Below are 21028 nucleotides of genomic sequence, written 5' to 3'. Positions count from 1 at the left end.
CAACAAATCCAGCATGTCTGAAGCACTGAGTTCACCTTTTCATCAACCACATCCCACTTAGAAACACACAAATACATTTCCTGCAGCACGTCGATTCACGGTGTTCTGCATTTGAGGCACAACACAATTTTGCTTAATAGCATTCTTTGACAGTTTTCTTCAAGCAAGGGATTATACCTTGATCAAATGGCTGAAGAACTGAGGTAATATGAGGTAAGTAACAAAAAATTGGCAGTGATTGCACGTAGGCCATTCACTTGACAACGAGGGATGCAGTTATCCACATATAGCAAAATCCTTCCCTCTCCCTCCTCATCTTGTGATTTAAGGCTATGATTCATTCTTCACAGATTTTGGTGACACCTCATACCCTTTTGGTTTGCATAGTCTTCAAACCTTAAATTGGAGCTTCTGGACTTTCCAAATGATTAAGATGGAAAGCTTCATTATGACAAACATGTTTGCCTCTACTAGAAATGGTATTCCTTTAGAAATGGTAATCCTTTGTTTCCCCCCCCCTCCCACATTTCTCACCTTTAAATATAAGCATTTTATCCAATAGCAACTTAAAAAAAGTACAGTTTTGTTAGTATTAAAAATGTAGTTCTGGCAGGTAGCATTAGCACAGCCATATGATGCAAAAAAAAGCAAGCTTATACAGCATCAACCAAAAAAAAAAAAAAAAACACTTCCCATTTCACCCATCCATTTGCTCCAAAAAGTTTGTCCAGTTCTTCCTTAAATTTATTTAAACTATCAACTTCCACAACGAAAGATGGAAGTTTTTTCCAGTAATCAACTACCAGCTGGCTAAAGGCAAATTTCTGTACATCTATTCTACAACTGTCTTTCCTCAATTTCAGTTTATCCCTCCTAAGGTTCGTAATCTGAGCAAGCAGAAGAATTCCCATCAGCATCGAGCATCTCAAACCATTCAATGCCTTATACACCTCAATCAGATCACCACACATGTGACTAGTCTCTAGGCGCTATAATTTGCAGAACTTAAGCCTTTCTTGGTAACAGCATCCCTTTGTTCCTCTCATCAATCTTGTTACACTTTTCTGTACTCGTTATAGCAACTCTACATCCTTCTTAAAATGAGGCCCCCCCAGACCTGTACATAGTACTCAAGGTATGGTCTGACCATTGCCTTACACAAAAGGATCACCTCTTTATCACTGCTAGCAAAATTCCTGAATATCATTGACAAGACCCCATGAACTGTTCTGGCAGCCGGTCTGCACTGTTCAGAAAACGTCATATCTGACAATTACACCCACATCTTTTTTAGTGTAGTACTGCACATTGGTATATCACTCTGGGGATACTGCTACACATATGCAGTACTTTGCATTTGTCAAAGTTAAACTTCAGTTGACCATCTGTCCAACTTTTCTAGATCCTGTTGCAGTAACATACTGTCATTAACAACACAGCCAAACTTTATATCGTCTACAAACTTCAATATTATGCCTGATATACCTTCACCAATATCATTAATATATATATATATATATATATATATATATATATATATATACACAAAATAACAATAGGCCCAAAACTAAACTCTGGGGGACTCCACTAATAACATTATCCCACAAAGAGCAGTGTCCATTGATTACTACTCTCTGTCTTCTCCACTCAACCATCATTTTAACCATTGTAGCAACATGCCCTTAATGCCATACTGCACTAATTTGAATAATAGTCTTCCAGGTGCAACAGTATCAAATGCTTTCCTGAAATCCGAGTATACTATATCAAAATTATTTTTTGTATCCAGTTCCTTTGTGACCACATCGTAGTATCCAATCAAACTGGTCAGACAAGATTTCCCCTAAACAAACCCATTGTGTGTCTGAATTATAACTGCAGCCTTGTCTAAATGATGCTGCAGTGCTTCTTTAAACAGTGACTCCATTATTTGTCCCAGAACAGAAGTTAACTAACAGGCCTGTAATTACTCGTGTCACCTTCAGATCCCCTTTTGTGAACTGGGGAGATATCTGTGCATCTCCAGTCTGTGGGGACTTACCCCGAGTCCAAGTATGACTAAGAGTTTGCTTACTTCCTTTTCTGCCTCCTTTAATATAACTGGATAGATCCCATCCACCCAGGTGCCTTTCTTATGTTTAACTTCAACAATTTCTCCAACACTTTGCTTTCTGTTATTACAAAATCATTTAGCTCCCTGCTAGAATTTAATAAGCTTCTTTTCTCCACCTCCCTTCAGAATTCCTCATGTGTGAATATAGATGCAAAATACTCATTCAGTTTGTCAGTTGTCTGAGCAGAATCATCAACAGTTGAACCATTCATATCAAGTGAACCCATTATCTGATTCATCCCCATCTTTCTAGAAATTATATAAGTAAAGAAGCACTTTTCTTTGCATCCTTTGCCAAGGATTTCTCATATCTGCCTTCACTTGCCTAACCTCCTTTATGGCTTGGTATGCAAGTGACCAACCCACAAGTTTCAGTCAATATCTGGGAAGTTAAAATCCCCAATAATAAGATATTCTGGTTTACTGGCCCACTCTATATCTCTGTAAAATTTTTCATTGTACTCATCACAGTTGTAAGAATACACTCTTACAAATATAATGAAAATGCTTTTTATCTGAATTAAATGCATGAAAAACAGAAAAAACTGGGAATTATTATTGTTTGAATATAGCAAATATTAAGGTTTGAAAATACTACATTTAGAAATAGGGAGGTTATAAATGTGGTGAAATAAAATAGCAGTTAAATGGAGACCAAAAGTAACAAACACTGTAAATGCAGATGTGTGGAAAGAGAGCCAATGTTTTTGTTTACTTTTAGTAAACAAAAACATTGGCCAATACTGAGGAAGGAGTGGCAATTTGCGAACAGGCAAGAAAGTGTTACTAAAGGCAGGAAAAAAATAGTACCATAAGATCAGGTAAGTAAGAAGCATTTTAATCTAAACCCGCATCTGGACATACGGTGACTCACCAAAAATCACCACTGTTACAAATTTAGGTAATTTGCTGATATTTAGCAAGGAAAGTGTAAACACGAATATCTCTGTAAAATGAAAGACTGTAAAATGAAATGAACTACTAGTCAAAGTTAATTTCCTTACAATGAGCATTTAGTAACCATCAGTGAACACAAGAAATGCCTAATGACTATGATGAGTACAACAAACAACTGTATAGAGAAATAAAGTGGCCCAGTAAATCATGCACTATAATGGGGGATTTTCACTTCACAGAAATCAACTGGAACTTGTGGGTTGGTCAGTTGCACACTAGCAAGAATTTGTGGATTTATTGGAAGATTGTTTTCTATAGCAGCATGTTCGAGAGGCAACTAGGGGGAGTAATACTCTTGATCCAATTATCAGCAGTGATTATTCATGCATTAAGAATCTGCACATAAAGGAACCACTGGGTGGCAGTGATCATAGTGTACTGATGGGGGATTTACTTGAAGATGAAACTACCATCAAGGGTTTTTGCTTTCATAAAGGTGACTACAGTTTTTAAACTGTATACGGTAAGACCAACTGATGACATTACCAACAGCAAATTCTAAATGGGAAGCATTCAAGGAATTAAACTCGGAAGCTACTGGGCTTTTCATACCAACTAAGAAATACTATTCGAGGTTTACACTAAATGGATGTCAGATGAAATACTGAGAATAAATATGCATGGGATGCATATAAATTATCAGGCAACACAGAAACTTATGGTAGATATAGACTAGTCTGTAATTAAGTCACACAGGATGTTAGGCAAGCAACAGGTTGATAAGGAGAAATCTCTGGCAAAGGATACAAAGAAAAACAACAAAGACTTCTTTACTATATCAACTCTAGAAGGAAGGGGATGAATCAGATTGGTCCACTTGATGTTGACGGTTCGACTGTTGACAATCCTGCTCAGGAAGCTGACAAACTGAATTTTGCATCTACATTCACAGGAATTCTGTAGGGAAGTGGGCAGCCAGAAGCTTATCAAACTAACAAGAAGCTAAAAGATTTTGTAAAAACTGAAAGCAAAGTGGAGGAGAAACTGTTGAAGTTAAACATAAGCAAGGCAACTTGACAAGACTGCAGTTAAAGTTCAGACACAGCATTGGTTTGTTAAGGGGAAGTCTTGTCTGATCAATTTGGTTGGATACTATGATGTGGTCACAAAGAACTGGATGCAAAAAATTATTTTGTTATCATATACTTGGATTTCAGAAAAGCTTTTGACACTATTGCAGATGGAAGACTACTGTACAAATTGGAGCACTATGGCAGTAAGAGCAAGTTGCTGCTATAGACAAAGGGTTGGTTGAGTGAGAAGAGACAGAGAGTGGTAATCAATAGACTGCTCTTTGTGGACTAATGTATCAGTGGAGTCCTCCAAGGTTCAGTGTTGCATCAACTGTTTTCTATATTTATCAATGATATTGATGAAGGAATATATCAGGCTTAATGTCCAAGTTTGCTGATACGAAGGTTGGCAGAGTTGTTAATGACAGCAGTGATAGTACGCTACTGCAACAAGATCTAGAAAAGTTGGGCAGATGGGCTGAGAGCAACTGAAGCGTAACATTGGCAAATGCAAATGCTGCATATGAGTAGCAGTAATCCCAGAGTGATGTAAAAACTGTGTCGGACAACACTCAGAGTAGTGCAGAATGAAAAAGACCTGGTGGTAATTGTGCAGTCATATAAAAAGTTTTCTGAGCAGAGCAGCTCGTGGGGTCTTTTTAATGATATACAGCAATTTTGCTAACAGGGATAAGGAAGTGATTATTCCTTTGTGTAAGGCACAAATGGTCAGGCCATGCCTTACGTACTGAGTACAGGTCTGGAGGCCTCACTTTAGGAAGGATGCAGAGTGTTGCAAGAACGAGTACAGAGAAAGGCAACAAGACTGGTGAGGATAAGTTTAATGCTGATGGGATTCTTCCTCTTGCTTAGATTATGAACCTGAGGGGGGGGGCATAAATTCAAATTGAGGAAAGACAGCTGTAGAACAGATGTGCAAAAATTTGCCTTTAATTGCGGGAACAAACTTCCATCTGTTGTTGTGGAAGTTGATAACAAATGTTTGGAGCAAGCGGGTGAAATGGGAAGGGTTTTTTTTTTTTTTTTTTTGGCTAATGCTGTATAAGCTTGATTTCTTGCATCATATGCCTCTACTAATGCTAATCACCAGCAAGTGATTTCTCAATAGTCAACCTATAAGAGCTCATCATTAATTTCAATATTCTTTAATTTTGAGATATGAATATTGTAATAAAAAATTAAAAAACAAGATAGAATTGTGGAAAATTTTGAATTTTAATACAAAATTTGTTCATCTTTTAAGGTCATCATAATTAGTGTAAAATAAGTTTATTGGAAATTAGCAGGGACCTAGCACATGGTAGTCATGACATGCTGGGATGTTAAAAGGAGGGTCACTATAAAGAGCTTTGATTGTGTTATTAAAATAAGAAGTGTTGTGCAATTTTAAACTACTTATATTTCTAGCCACTGTTCCAATCAAAATGTCTAGCACACCAGCTCATGCTGACTTTTTCAGCCATAGCTGTTTAAGGAGTAATGGTTTGATTACGGCCTAGTCTTGATGGATTTCATCAAGCCCTAATCTATATGCAAGGCCATGAACAAGTATTTTCTTCACAGGGATTATCAATAAAGATTGATATAAATTGACTAGACTCTTTATACCATGACCAAATAATTTATTATTCAGAAATATATAACAGCACCAATTTCAGTGCCTTGATCACTCAGCACTGGATCAAAGCCCAGAAACTACAAAAATTTCCAAAAGGGTCCTATGACACGAGTTCAATACCATAGTTGGATAAATTTCATTAAGAATAATGAATAAAATTGCATAATGAATAAAAACAACAATTTTATTTGTGAATAAAAAATAATTTATTCAAAGATAAAATAATTGTTACAAAATAAAAAGTTTCTTTTATTTGCTATTAGAATACATTTTTATTTATTGAATAATGAATAAAAATTTATTCATGAATAAAAAAAAATTACCTGTGAATAAAATAATTTCTCAATAAAATATTTGTCTCAAATAAAGAATTTAGCATTAGCATTAGTAGAGGCATACAATGCAAGAAAGCAAGCATCAGCCAAAAAAAACCATTTCACCCATCCATTTGAAACAAATGCCTGTCCAGCTCAGCTTAAATTCATTTAGGCTATCAACTTCCACAACAAAAGATGGAAGTCTGTTCAATAAATCAACTACCCACTGGCTAAAGGCAAATTTCCACACATCTATTCTACAACATCTAACCCCAGGGGCTCACATCTGTTGAGTATGGGCTTGGCACACCCAGGGTCCTGAGCTAGATATCATCATTCTTCTCTTTCTTGGTGATTCCCTTCTACTTCTCTCTCTCTCTCTCTCTCTCTCTCTCTCTCTCAGGGTGACTCAAAAATAATTTTGAGTCACCCTGAGAGAGAGAAGTAGAAGGAAACTATATGGCTAATAATAATAATAACTGTCTTTCCTCAATTTGAATCTATGCCACCTCAAGTTCTTAATCCGAGCAAGATAAAGAATCCCATTCAAGGCCTTATACATCTCAATCAGATCACCTCACAGGTGCCTACTCTCCAGGCAATGCAATTTGCAGGACTTAAGGCTTTCTTGGTAGAGCACCCCTTTGTTCCCCTCACCAATCTTGTTGCCCTTCTTTGTCATTCTAGCAACTCTACATCCTTCCTAAAATGAGGCCTCCAGACCTGTACACAGCACTCTAGGTGTGGCCTGACCATTGCCTTGTATAATGGGATAATCACCTCCCTGTCCCTGCTAGCAAAATTCCTATATATCATTGACAAAACTCCATGACCTGCCCTGGCAATCTGTCTGTACTACTCAGCAAACTTCATATTTGACTGCACAATTACCCCCAGATCTTTTTCACTTTCCACTTCCCTGAGTGTAAATACCTTTCTCTTGGGTTACTGCTACCCATATGCAGTACTTTGCATTTGCCAATGTTAAACTTCATTTGCCACTTCTCAGCCCATTTGCCCAACTTATCTAGATCTAGTTGGAATAACATACTGCCTATACACTGTCATTAACAATCCTGCCAACCTTTGTATCATCTGCAAACTTGGATCATTGATATGTACACAATATCATTGATAAATACACAAAACAACAATGAGCCCAACACTGAACCCTGGGGAACTCCACTAATAACATTTCACCACGAAGAGCAGTATCCATTGATTACCACTCTCTGTCATCTCCCACTCAACCATCCCTTTATCCATTGTAGCACCTTACCCTTAATGCCATACCTCTCCAATTGGACAGCAGTCTTCTATGTGCAACAGTATCAAAAGCTTTCCTGAAATCCAAGTATATGACATCAAAATAATTTTTGGCATTCAGTTCCACTGTGACCACATCATAGTTATCCAATCAAATTGGTCAGACAAGACCTCCCTTTAACCAACCCATGCTGTCTAAACTATTACTGCAGCCTTGTCTAGATGATCTTGCAATGCTTCTTTAACCAGTGATTCCATTATTTTCCCCGTTAAATTAACAGGTCTATTGTTACGTGTGTCACCTTTTGAACCCCCTTCGTGAATTGGTGATACATTTCACACCTCCAGTCCATGGGGGGGGGACCTCCCGAGTACAAGGAAGCTCTCATAATTATGGGTAAGGGTTTGGTTACCCATAATTATGAGATAGACTCCGTCCACCCCTGGTGCCTTTTTTTATGTTTAACAACAACAATTTCTCCTCCACTTTGCTCTCAGTTATTACAAAATCACTGAGCTCCTGTTAGAGTTTGATAAACTTCTGGCACTCCGCTCATTGAATAACTTCTCATGTGTGAATGTAGTTGCAAAATATTCATTCAGTTTATCAGCTACCCGAGTATGATCATCAATAGTCAACCCATCTACGTTAAGTGGTCCAATCTGATTTATTCCTTTCCTTCTAGAGTTTACGTAACTCTTTGCCGTTTTTCCTTTGCCAAGAATTTCTCGTAAACTGCCTTCGCCTGCCTAACCTTCTTTGTAACTTGATTACAGACTAGCTTATATCTGCTATAGGTTTCTGTGTCGCCTGATACTTTATATGCATCCCATACATTTTTCTTCTCTGCCACAAGCCTCATTTTCATCTGACATACATTTAAGCCTAAACCTTGAACAGTATTTCTTAGCTGAAATGAAAAGCCTAATAGCCTCCAAAATTAAGTCCCTGAAGGCTTCCCATTTAGTAGTAGTAGCATGTGATGCAAGAAAGCAAGTATATGAGCTTATGCAGCATCAGCCAAAAAAAAAAAAAAACACACCTTTCCCTCCAAATCCTGTCCAGTTCCACCTTAAATTTACGACAGATGGAAGTTTGTTCCAACAATTAACCACCCGCTGGCTAAAGGCAAATTTCCGCACATCTCTTCTACATCTGTCTTTTCTTAATTTGAATTTATTACCCCTTAGGTTCATAATCTGAACAAGTGGAAGTATCCCATCAGAATTCAGGGTGCTCAACCCATTCAAGGCCTTATACACCTCAATCAGATCACCGGGCAGGTGCCTAGTCTCCAGCCACTGCAATTTGCAGAACTTAAACCTCTCTTGGTAAGAGGATCCCTTCATTCCCCTCATCAATCTTGTTGCCCTTCTCTGTACATGCTCAAGCAAATCTACATCCTTCCTAAAATGAGGCCTCCAAACCTGTACGCAGTACTCAAGGCGTGGCCTGACCATTGCCTTATACAGAGAGACAATCACCTCCTTTTCCCTGCTAGCAAAATTCCTATATATCATTGACAAAACCCCATCACCTGCCCTGGCAGTCTGTCAGCATTGCTCAGAAAACTTCATATCTGACCGCACAATTACTCCCAGGTCTTCTTCATTTTCTACCACCTTAAGTGTAGTACCACACAGTTGGTACGTTTCTCTGGGCTTACTTCTACCCATATGCAGTACATTTGTCAAGGTTAATGCTTCAGTTGCCACTTCTTAGCCCATCTGCCCAAATTATCTAGATCCTGTTGTAGCACACTGCCATTATGGTCATTAACAACCCTGCCAACCTTTGTATCATCTGCAAACTTCGAAGCCTGATATACCTTCATCAATATCATTGATAAATATACAAAACAACAGTGGACCCAACACCGAACCCTGTGGGACTCCAATAATAACATTAGTCCAAGAAGAGCAGCACCCTTTGATTACTACCATTGTCTTCTCCCACTCAACCATCCTTTTATCCATTTTAGCAACTTACCCTAAATACCATTCTACTCCAATTTGTACAATAGTCTTCCATGCACAACAGTGTCAAAAGCTTTCCTGAAATCCAAATACAGTCAGTCCTCGTATAGCACGATAGTTGCGTTCCTAGAAACCCTCGTGAAATGCAAAATCGTGCAATATAAACAACAGGCCCTATGGGAAAAATGGGGTTAGGTGCCAACCACCAAAGATTGAACACACATTTGTAACCAAAAGATTACCAAACACAATAAATAATGGTAATAAAATACTTACACATTTTATTATGACTATTATGTAATAAAATATTGCTAATGCTTTTACTTCTATCGTAAGCAAACTTGTTTTTTGTTTGATTTTCTGATGACAGGCGCTCCATCTCTTCCAATTCTTTGTGTCTTAATCTAATGGATTTTAATTACATTTTGAGTGGTTCCTGCTATCAAAGTTGTTTTTATTTTCTCTGCATTCTTTCTAATTCTCGTCGTTGCCTCATTTAGGTCTGTAGCACGTACAATATCACATGGTCTTTCATTTCGATCAAAGCATTTCACAATTTCATATTTTTTTCTCTATCGACAGAGGCGGACTGGCCATAAGCCTTACCGGGGAAACCCTGGTGGGCCTGTGTGATTTTGGCCATAAACCGTAATACGAGGCCACTATAAATTTTCCCGGGTAAGAATTTTTGACCCAGTCCGCTCTGTTTATCGATATTGCTTTTCTTTTTCTCTCTGAATCAGCAGTGTCTTCACCAGGATGCTTCCTTTTCACACCTTTTAAGTATTTTACTCATTTTTAGGGAACAAAGCACAATTACAAAACGAGGAGGCACGCTTGATACAAATAAACAAAGCTGCACGTGTGTAGCAACTGAATAAACAACACCGTAAAGGCTGAGATACACTATTAACACCTCACATTTTACTAAAGCACATTTCTAGGGGTTACTACCATAAAACAATAAAAACAATTTCCAGTTGCGTTTCTGCGAGTGGAATCTGTTATAAACTAGTAGTAAACTCGATCTAATTGCATTTGCGATTATACCGATATCTGGAATTGTGTTGGTTTTTACGTTATTATGGTGAAATGTGTTTCCCCTTCACTGATATAAAAAACATAAATACATTTTTAGAATCTTCTCTTTATTCCTATCGTGTTGCGTTCAGTTGGGGTGATTCCGCGTTCGACTGCCATTTCTTGTAAACACAAAGGCGAAACGTGCATAAGCGAATTCGGTTCGTGTTATATAAGATATCATTCCCCTATTTATAAATCGTGTATGATCAAATTTGTGTAGCGTAAACACGTGTTATACGAGGACTGACTGTATATAGAATTCAACATTGGTAACATCATCAGTTGATCCCACTGTACAGAATTTAAAAACTGTCTGAGACCCCCTGTAGTCACTTTATGAAAACAAAAGCCCTTCCCTTTAGTCTTGATAGTAGTTACATCTTTAAGTAATTCCCACATCAGTACTTTGTGATCGCTGTCACCCAGTGGTTCCTTTATCTGCAAATTCTTAATGCATGAATAATCACTGCTAATAATCAGATCAAAAGTATTACTCCCTCTGGTTGCTTCTCAAACATGTTGCTGTAGTAAACAGTCATCCAATAAATCCACAAAAGTCCTGCTAGTGTGCAAGTGACCAACTCACAAGTTCCAGTCAATATCTGGAAAGTTAAAATCCCCAATTATAAGACATTCTGATTTACTGGCTCACTTTATTTCTATGCACAATTGCTCATTATACTCATCAGACCATTTCAACCATTAATTACAAATAATTTATTTGTAATTAATGGTTGAAAAAAATTAGAATAATCAGAAAGGCAATTCTTGCATATGAATGGGCTGTAAGCCCCAACCTCACAACTTCCTCTTTATACTTGCCACTTCCATGTCCATTTATTATAATCATTCCATTCATTCCAATTATTCTAAATGAGCTTTCAATACTACCCTTTTTCAATGAAGTCATTAGAACGTCTATCAGACTTAGGAACATTAATAACATAAGCAAAAGAGAAAAGTCTTTCTACTGGTGCAGAAGAAGGAAGTGGTAGATTAAATCCCTTCACTGCTGGATATTTCTTTATATCAATTTATGGGTCATTTAGAAAGTACAATACTTCCAGTTCACCACTTTATGTCAGTTTTTTCCCTACATGGTCATTTACATCTAGCCCAAAATTAAGAAAGTCATTATCTCTACTTTCTGTTGAAGAATGTGAGCTCTCTTTGGTTTGCATTGCGATTTCTGCAGCTGTAGTTTGTTTAAAGAGAGTAAGCGGTAATGTTTGTTGTTTGTTTGTTTGTTATTTGGTTTTTAGGAGCATTAGCAACTAAGGTAAGCAGTCATCTTTGACTGCTTACCTTAGTTGCTAATGTGCAGAAGGGTCCACACAGGCTAATCATTTATCCTTAAAATGAGGATAATAAAATGAAGCGATAGCTACATTTTCTGCCTTGACACTTGAAAAATCGTTGACTCAGCAACTGACACTATTAAGTAAGGATTCACTCAAATGTTTATAATATATCCATTCACTGTTTACAACATTTTGCAATTTCCTGCACAATGCTAAAAGGCACGGTATGAAAACTCTGAAATATGTATTTTTCTTTCCCTGCAATATATTCAGAGCTTCTGCTAGTGGCTGCGTGCATGTTACATGTTCCAATAAGTAATCAAATTCAAAGTCCTACAAGGAATTTTTTAAATTTAATTCTTTAAGTAATCAAGCACTTCTTTCTTGAATGCTTAGGATTTGTTTAAGTGATTCATGTAAGGAATTAATATGGTCCTCTCCCGGTCTGGAAAGTGTATTGCCCAATACTCTTTTCAAAACTTTGTCAAATTTCAGGTGTCCTGCTACTTTCCACAGCTTATTACATTTCTTTATTACTCCCTTTTGAATGGCATGCAGTTGTGGAAATTGCTTCATCTTGCACAAATCAGCCGAAGCAAAAAGATTTAGTGTGAGGACTACACCTTAGATGTGAAAGCTTCATGGCAACATGAAACTTTCACATTACTGCCACTGGCCAATTCGCCAAAGTCGATTGTCAAATATTCCTCGTCTTCATCATTTAAGTCTGTTCCACTTTCTGAGATGTTTAAAGCATCTTCAAATTTTTTCAAATATTTGCTTTTTAACCTGAAATATTTAAACACTTTAAGGAAATTACTTGCATTATTGGTAATGGTTATTATGATTTTTGTTTAATTTATATCAAAATCTGAATTGATCTAATCTAAAAAGTCAGCAATTCTATTGAAGGAATGTGTACTGCAAAACCTATGACATGCTAGCACAACTGATTTCCTTTCTAAATCCAACATAATGAAGTGAGCAGTCATGACTAAAAAATACTCTTTCCTACTCTACCAAATGTCAGCTGTCATACATAAAAAATTTACTTCTTTATGTTCCTGTTTTATTTGAGAAATACTACATAAATCATCATTTTATTCATTCAGCAAATACTACATATGATTTATTCAGCAAATACTACAAATACTTTGATTTATTCAGCAAATACTACATATGCTGAATAAATCATCAATATGACTTTCAAGATTATGACAGCTAATAATTTTTAAACCAACTTTATAAATATTTAAGTTCTCAAACATTTTTAAAAAGTATGAATCCACAAAAGTTCTCAGAGGAACCATAGAATGAATTATGAATTTTGTTAATATTTTCATTAAAAGACTGTTGAGAGATACTTATCTTCATATTCGTTGATACTGTTTTCTCTTTTACAGCAGATTCATGACTTCTTGGGTGAATTTTTTGATTTGCTATATCACTCATAATCTTGGAAATCCCCAATTTCATGCCATATTTTAAGACGAGAAATGAGAAAAAAAATTAGATGAGGAATTTATGGAACCTTTAATTTTTATTGTCCTCAGTTCGCACTTTATGCAGAAAACAACAACCGTGCTTTATGCAGATGAACTTTCTTCAGTCAACACTGTAAAAAATGTACCATCCACAATGGCTAATCAGAACTGTGACTCACTTTCATGTTCACTGCTAATGGATTTATTTATTCCCAAAGGTCCAGGTCTCACAGATATTTCGAGGCTCAAAACTTGATCAAGTATCACCGTCACTTTGGTACATTGTGAATAAGGAGTTATTAAAATAAATGTAAATTAAAAAAAAATTGCAACTAAGTCAACACAGAATTATCAAAAAGAAAAAAAATACTAAACAATTGAAAGTGTTAAGTGGGAAAAAATTCCACTTAAATAAAAATAAACTTTCCACCTAATTAAATATTAGATAATTGGAACAATAATGAATTAACAAGAAAAGAATCTCGAAAGAAACTGGATTACTCTTCTGAAGCAAAAAAAGAAAGAACTGTGGCAATAATGAAATCATGACTAAATGAAATGCACTGGTTTATGTTTATAATCCTACTAATGCTGAGTCAGAGGTAACAGTATGAAGTAAAACAAATTAACATTTGTTTATATACTTGTAGAATGCTATGCGATATGAAATGGAAGGTGCTATATGTAATTTACACAAATCACATTCTTCAAATAATGTAAACAAATATTTTTATGTCAATAACTACACTGCTCCTTCCTAAAAGCCTATAGATGCTATGTAATGGCAATTGAAATGAAATATAATGGCAATTGAAATGAAAAAATGTAATAATTAATTTGTGAAATTTTCAAATCTTATATGAGAATAATTCTGTATCACATTATAAAATAAATGCAAATTAAAAACATCCTGAATTAGCAACTGCATGGACAAAGAGGAGAAATTTTGGGAAAACATTAGGGCTTGAACTCAAAGTAAAATAAAAAGAAAAATTTTTTTTTTGCATTTATAACCATGTTATAAGAGCCCTATGCTGCATAATAATGGTGTTAAAAATAATCAAAATACAAAGCCAAATAATCATATTGCTAAGAAGTTGATCGATCATGTTTGTTTCTAGCGTTTTTTTTTTTTTTTTTTTTTATTATGAAAACCCCAAACACAAGATGTATTAGAACCTATAGTACATAGTACCATGCTTGGGTTGGAGGTTGAGAAGACAAAAGAAGATATTTGTTGACATTAAACTTGAACTTCTGTAGACTGTAATTTTCAGGAAATACGTACGAAGGAAGATTGTTCCAGAAAATGACAGTTGAATGAATAAACGAGGAAGATGAAAAGTTGGTTCTGTGAGTTTGAAGTTGGACAGTAAATGGATGTTGGCTGGTGGCGGCACGTATTCGGACTGTTTTGGAAGAGAGAGAGAGAGAGAGAGAGAGAGATGTGGAATTATAGAAGCCAATTCAGAAGAACAGTGCCCATGGAAGTATCTGTAGAAAAGGCATGCAGCAGAAACAGTACATCTATGAGACAGCAAGTAGAGAGACTCTGTTAGAGAGGAGTCATTAATTAACCTAACTGCCCTCTTCTGAATGGAATCTAGGTTTTGGGGGCACCGCCCCAGATATGGGAACAATATTCCATGGTACGGCGGATTTGCAATTTGTACAGAGTGAACAGCTGTTTGGAAGAAAAGTAATGCCGAGAGCGAAAGAGAAAACCAAGTTTTTTAGATGCAGAGGAAGCAATATTTGTAATATGCTTGTGCCAAGAGAGATTAGAAGTCAGGGTAATCCCCAAAAGAGATATATCATTTTGCCTAGAAATTGGAGTGTCACCAAAGATAAGCATAGGAGTAGAAGAATCCTTTTTGCGAGATATACGACAAGACTGAGTTTTAGAAGGATTGAAATCAACTAAGCTGTCTTTGTCCCACTGAAGAATTACCTGGGGAGATCGGAATTTAAGGAACTGGTAGTGGATATTCGAGAAGTTGAAGTTGATTGAGCAGGGCAAGGTTTCTCAAAATGGAATATTTTGCGAAAGCATATTTATCCATAGTCTGAATAAAAATAATGAATAATGAATAATGAATAATTTTTATTAAAATTATTATTCAAATAAAAAGTCATTCGAATAATGCCAAACTCTGTTCAAGACTATACTTATATCAACTAATAACCCAACAATTTATGTCTGTTAGTTTTTGGACTTGAATCCACTTTTCAAGCAATCAAGTCTCCTATAAATGTATAACATATTGAGGAGTAATAAATGATTTTTCCGTGGCCTGAAAGAGAGCATTGGAAAGTTGCCAGCAGGGAAAAGGAGGTAATTATTCCAAAGTAATGGTGAGGACACATCACGAATACTGCAGACAGGTTCTGCAAGCCTCATTTTATTGAATGAATGCAAAGAAAAGCAATGAGATTAGTGGGGGAACAAAAGGGCACTCTTACCAAGAAAGACATCAGTTATGCAAATTGCAACATCTGAAAATTAGGCATCTGCTAGATCTCTGACTGATGTGTTTAAGGCTTTCAATGGTTTGAGTAAGCTAATTGTTGATGACATCCTTACTCTTTCTCAGACAATATATACACACATAATGAGGCACAAATTTAAACCGAGAAGAATGACTGCTGGATAGATGTGCAGAAATTTGCTATCAGCCAGACAGCAGCTGATCGTTGGAACAAATTTTCATCTGGTGTTATGGAAATGGGAAGTTTGAATAAATTTAATGAAGAATTAGACAAATTATTAGATAGGGTGGACTAGTGATTTAAGAAGGTTTTATATTATTATTTATTTACTTATTTTTGGCTGATGCTGTATAGGCATGCTTTCTTACATCATTTGTCAATACTAATGTATCATCTGTACATCACTGTCTTTTTTAAGTTCAACAAATTTACCAGCAGAGTAATGCTCATACCTGTAAATAAACTGCATACTATGAATTAAGAGAGTGAAGCATATTTTAAAATGATCCAACTGCATGAAAGTAATACCTCAAAAGTTGTTCTCCGCAACTTCCAAACACTATGTACACTTTCTCCTCTGTGATAAATAATAACTAGTGATGGATCTTTATTAGTACAAACAATTTCTTCTGTTGCATCACTACAGTAACTATATCTTCCAGGACAGGATGGGCCTCCTGTTCTCTTGATCAATGGAACAATTTCATCTAATGGATGAAGCATGCTGAACATCAAAGGAAGTTGATCTATACTATCCCTGAAATGAAAATTAAATAAACACCTTGTCCTTGAAAGAAATGCCTTCTTTGTAAATTAAACCCATCAGATTTGTCAGTTAGATTTAAACAATACTCCATGATATAACAAATAAATTTATTTTGCAAAAAAAATTACAAAAATTATAGCTTTACATTGTAGGATTTTTTCCAAACCCTTGATCACACAAAAACTGAAAGGGAAAAAATAATAATAATAATAAATACATACATACATATTGAGAAATATTAGTATATACATATTGGGAAATCAAGATATTTATCTATGTGAAAAAATAAATAAATAAAACAAACTGGTTTAGATTCATCTTTAGCCTTCAAAATAGTCAGCAACTCACACAGCAAACCCTCCACGGTGGAGGGCTATTGAAAACAAGGAGGGTTTTTGGGTAGTAGTGTCCACCAGGCAAAGAGCAAGAGGTGGGAAGGGGTGAATGGTAGTATGTTTAGGGGGAAATAAGTCATAGGCAGAAGACTGAAGTCACTCCCTAAGGATTGTATGTTGAGAGCCTTTTCAATCAATTCGGCTCTGGAGAGAATATGCAAGGCTTATGGTGGGTGGGTGGGTGGGTGGGTGGGTGGGTGAGAGAGAGAGAGAGAGAGAGAGAGATTGTTTTAACAAAACAAATGATACATACAGCAGCCTGGAAAGCAAAGTCTCTGGGACTTCGGTCCCAGCTGTGAGATGTCATGGAACAAATAAATACTAACTAAGAGCAAGAACATGTGTATGGATACTTGCATGTACACTAATGCTAGGAATATTGTAAATAAATTTGATGAATTTGACGTATCAATTAAGTCATCCAATGCAGACATTGTAGGAATAGCAGAGACATACTGTCACTTAGACCTAAGTGATGCTGAATTTGAATATGGGGAGTAAAATGTATATAGGAAGAATGGACAGTACAGATTTCTTTTACTTTTTTTTTTTTTTTTTTTAGGATATTATGGTGCATTAGCATGTAAGGCTATAATGTGCCAGTACAGGAGAGGTGGAGGGGTTGTGCTCTTAGTTAAGAATACGTGGGTGGCAAGTGCAATATTATATTGAGTCAGTTTGGTGTAATATAAGCACTGAGAAAACAAATTTGAGAGTAGGAGCACTTTATAGGCCTAATGACTTTGATGAGTATCCCGAACAGCTATAAAAGGAAAGAGTGGGCCAGCAACTCAATGTTTCATAATGGAGAATTTTAAATTTCCAGATGTTGACTGGAATTTGTGGGTTGGTCAAAGTAGTTGGAATGGTAATGATGCAAGAAAGCAAGCTCATATAGCATTAGCCAAAAAAAAAAAATAATAAAACCAGTTCACCCATCCCTTACCCTACAAGAATTTGTCTAGTTCACCCTTGAATTTATTTAATCCATCCACTTCCACAACAACAGATGGAAGCCTGGTCCAACGATCAACCACTCGTTTGCTGAAGGCAAACTTCTGCACATTTATCCTGCAACCATCCTTCCCCAACTTGAATTCATACTCCTTCATGTGTAGTCTGGGTGCAGTGCAGACACACTGCCAGTACAGCTCGTGGGGTTTTGTCAATGATATACAGGAATTTTGATAGCAAGGAGAAGGTGATTATTACATTGTATAAGTCAATGGTCAAGCCACATCTTGCGTATTTCATACAGGTCTGGAGGCCTCATTTTAGGAAGGATGTAGAGCTGCTGGAATGGGTATAGAGAAGGGGAATGAGATTGGTGAGGGGAACAGAAGGGGTGCTCTTACCAAAAAAGGCTTCAGTTCTGCAAATTGCAACATGAAGATTAAATACATTCAGTGATTTGATTGAGATCTTTAAGGTTTTGAATGGACTGAATAAAACAATGCTAATGAGATTCTTCCTCTTATTCAGATTATACACAATTTAGTATAAATTCAAATTGTGGAAGGATGGTTGCAGCAAATGAATATTAAAAGCCATTATGTCTGGTATTTGTGGATTATGAAAAGGCATTTGACTCCATACAAACTCGAATGAGTACAATGACAGTGTACAACTGACAATGAACAGTTGTACAGAGAAATAGAGTGGGCTAGTAAATCAGAATGTCTTATAATGGGGAATTTTAACTTCCCAGATATTGACTGGAACTTGTGGGTTGGTCACTCACACACTAGTAAGACTTTTGTGGATTTATTGGATGATTGTTTTCTGCAGCAGCATGTTCGAGAGGCAACCAGAGAGGGTAATACTCTTGATCTGGTTATCAGCAGTGATCATTCATGTATTAGGAATTTGCAGATAAAAGAACCACTAGGTGGCAGTGATCACAGTGTACTGATGTGGGATTTACTTAAAGATTTAACTACTATCAGGGGTAAAGGAAAGGGTTTTTGCTAATGTAAAGATGAGTACAGTGGTCTCAGACAGTTTTTAAATTATGTACAGTGGGATCAACTGACAATGTTACCAACAGTAAATTCTAAGTGGGAAGCATTCAAGGAATTAATCGTGGAAGCTAGTAAAAGTTTCATACCAATTAAGAAATATTGTTCAAGGCTTAGGCCTAAATGGTTATCAAATGAACTAATGAGACTCGTGACAGAGAAGAAAAATGCATGGGATGCATATAAATTATCAAGCGACTCAGAAGCATATGGCAGATATAAAGTAGTCTGTAATCAGGTCACAAAGGAGGTTAGGCAGGCGAAGACAGATTACGAGAAATCTTTGGCAAAAGATGCTAATAAAAACAGCAAGAATTTCTTTACTTATATAAACTCTAAAAGGAAGGAGATGAATCTGATTGGTCCACTTGATATCGATGGCTCGACTGTTGATGATCCTCCCCAGATAGCAAACAAACTGAATGAATATTTTGCATCTACATTCACACATGAGTTATTAAGGTTTGAAGATGGCAGAAGGTTATCAAATTGGAGCGCAGGGTGCATAATGATTTTGTAATAACTGAGAGCAAAGTGGAGGAGAAATTGTTGAAGTTAAACATAAGAAAGGCACCTGGAGCGGATGGAATCTATCCAGTTATATTAATGGAGGCGGCAAAGCAACTAAGCAAACCCTTAGCCATAATTAAGAGAGCATCCTTGGACTCATGGGAGGTCCCAACTGACTGGAGATGTGCAAATGTATCCCCAATTCACAAAGGGGGATCGAGGGTGGTAATTAACGGGTGCTGCTCTTCGTGGACTAATGTTATTAGTGGAGTCCCACAGGGTTCGGTGTTGGGTCCTCTGTTGTTTTGTATATTTATCAACGATATTGATGAAGGTATATCAGGCTTAGTGTTGAAGTTTGCAGATGATACAAAGGTTGGCAGGGTTGTTAATGACAGTAATGGCAGAGTGCTACTGCAACAGGATCTAGATAATTTGGGCAGATGGGCTAAGAAGTGGCAACTGAAGTTTAACCTTGACAAATGCAAAGTACTGCATATGGGTAGAAGTAACCCCAGAGAAACATACCAACTGTGTGGTACTACACTTAAGGTGGTAGAAAATGAAAAAGACCTGGGAGTAATTGTGCAGTCAGATATGAAGTTTTCTGAGCAATGCAGACAGGCTGCCAGGGCAGGTCATGGGTATTTATTGTCAATGATATATAGGAATTTTGCTAGCAGGGAAAAGGAGGTGATTGTCTCTCTCTGTATAAGGCAATGGTCAGGCCACGCCTTGAGTACTGCGTACAGGTCTGAAGGGCTCATTTTAGGAAGGATGTAGATTTGCTTGAGTGTGTGTACAGAGAAGGGCAACAAGATTAGTGAGGGAAATGAAGGGATCCTCTTACCAAGAGAGGCTTAAGTTCTGCATATTGCAGTGGGTGGAGACTAGGCACCTGCGTGGTGATCTGATTGAGGTGTATAAGGCCTTGAATAGATTGAGCACGCTGATTTCTGATGGGATCCTTCCACTTGTTCAGATTACGAGCATAAATTCAAATTAAGAAAAGACAGATGTAGAATAGATGTGCGGAAATTTGCCTTTAGCCAGCGGGTGGTTAATTGCTGGAACAAACTTCCATCTGTCTTTGTGAAAGTTGATAGGTTAAATAAATTTAAGGAGGAACTGGACAGGCATTTTGAGGGAATTGTGTGATTTTTTTTTTTTTTTGGCTGATGCTGCATAAGCTCATACACTTTCTTTCGTGCATCACATGCCGCTACTACAACTACTACTACTACTACAGCATAAGTCAAGTTTTGGCCACTGGAAAGGCATTGACATCCCATACATTATGATTTCGAAGAATATATATGAGAATGTCCTCCTTTATTAGATTAGACAAAGACTATCAAATCTAAAATTGAAAAAGGGGTTTGACGAGGAGACATTGTCTCCGAAGTTGTTTACTACTGCCCTTGAAGAAGCTTTCAGAAGATTGGACTGGTCGCAGAAAGGAGTCGATGTGACTGAAGAGTCATCATCATCATCATCATCAGCCATTATCAATGCACTACAGGATGAAGGCCTCTCCAGCAACTTTCCAGTTCCTTCTGTTTTTTTGAAATGGCCATCCATTTACTACGCACAAATTCATGAATTTCATCTGTCCATCTCCGTCTTTGTCTTCCAGGTTTTCTTCTAGCTCCTCTTGGGAGGAGCTAGAAGAAAACCATTCTATTATTCTCTTAGTCAC

At 36.7% G+C, this 21028-nt stretch overlaps 1 protein-coding gene across 1 annotated transcript in view; it reads right to left on the bottom strand.

Annotated features, from left to right (window-relative positions):
* shtd (anaphase promoting complex subunit 1) overlaps nucleotides 1-21028 on the bottom strand; it is a 989031-nt gene that overhangs the window by 924890 nt on the left and 43113 nt on the right. The window contains exon 4 of the mRNA XM_090370159.1: nucleotides 16169-16397. Coding sequence (XP_090226285.1) covers nucleotides 16169-16397 — 229 coding nt within the window. The remainder of the gene's footprint in view (nucleotides 1-16168; nucleotides 16398-21028) is intronic.

This window comes from Mastigoproctus giganteus, chromosome 3, assembly GCF_048544385.1.
Source record: "Mastigoproctus giganteus isolate SK-2022 chromosome 3, ASM4854438v1, whole genome shotgun sequence".
NCBI classification, from domain to species: domain Eukaryota; kingdom Metazoa; phylum Arthropoda; class Arachnida; order Uropygi; family Thelyphonidae; genus Mastigoproctus; species Mastigoproctus giganteus.
Note: the sequence above shows the minus strand (reverse complement) of the source record. Positions and strands in the feature narration are given on the sequence as shown.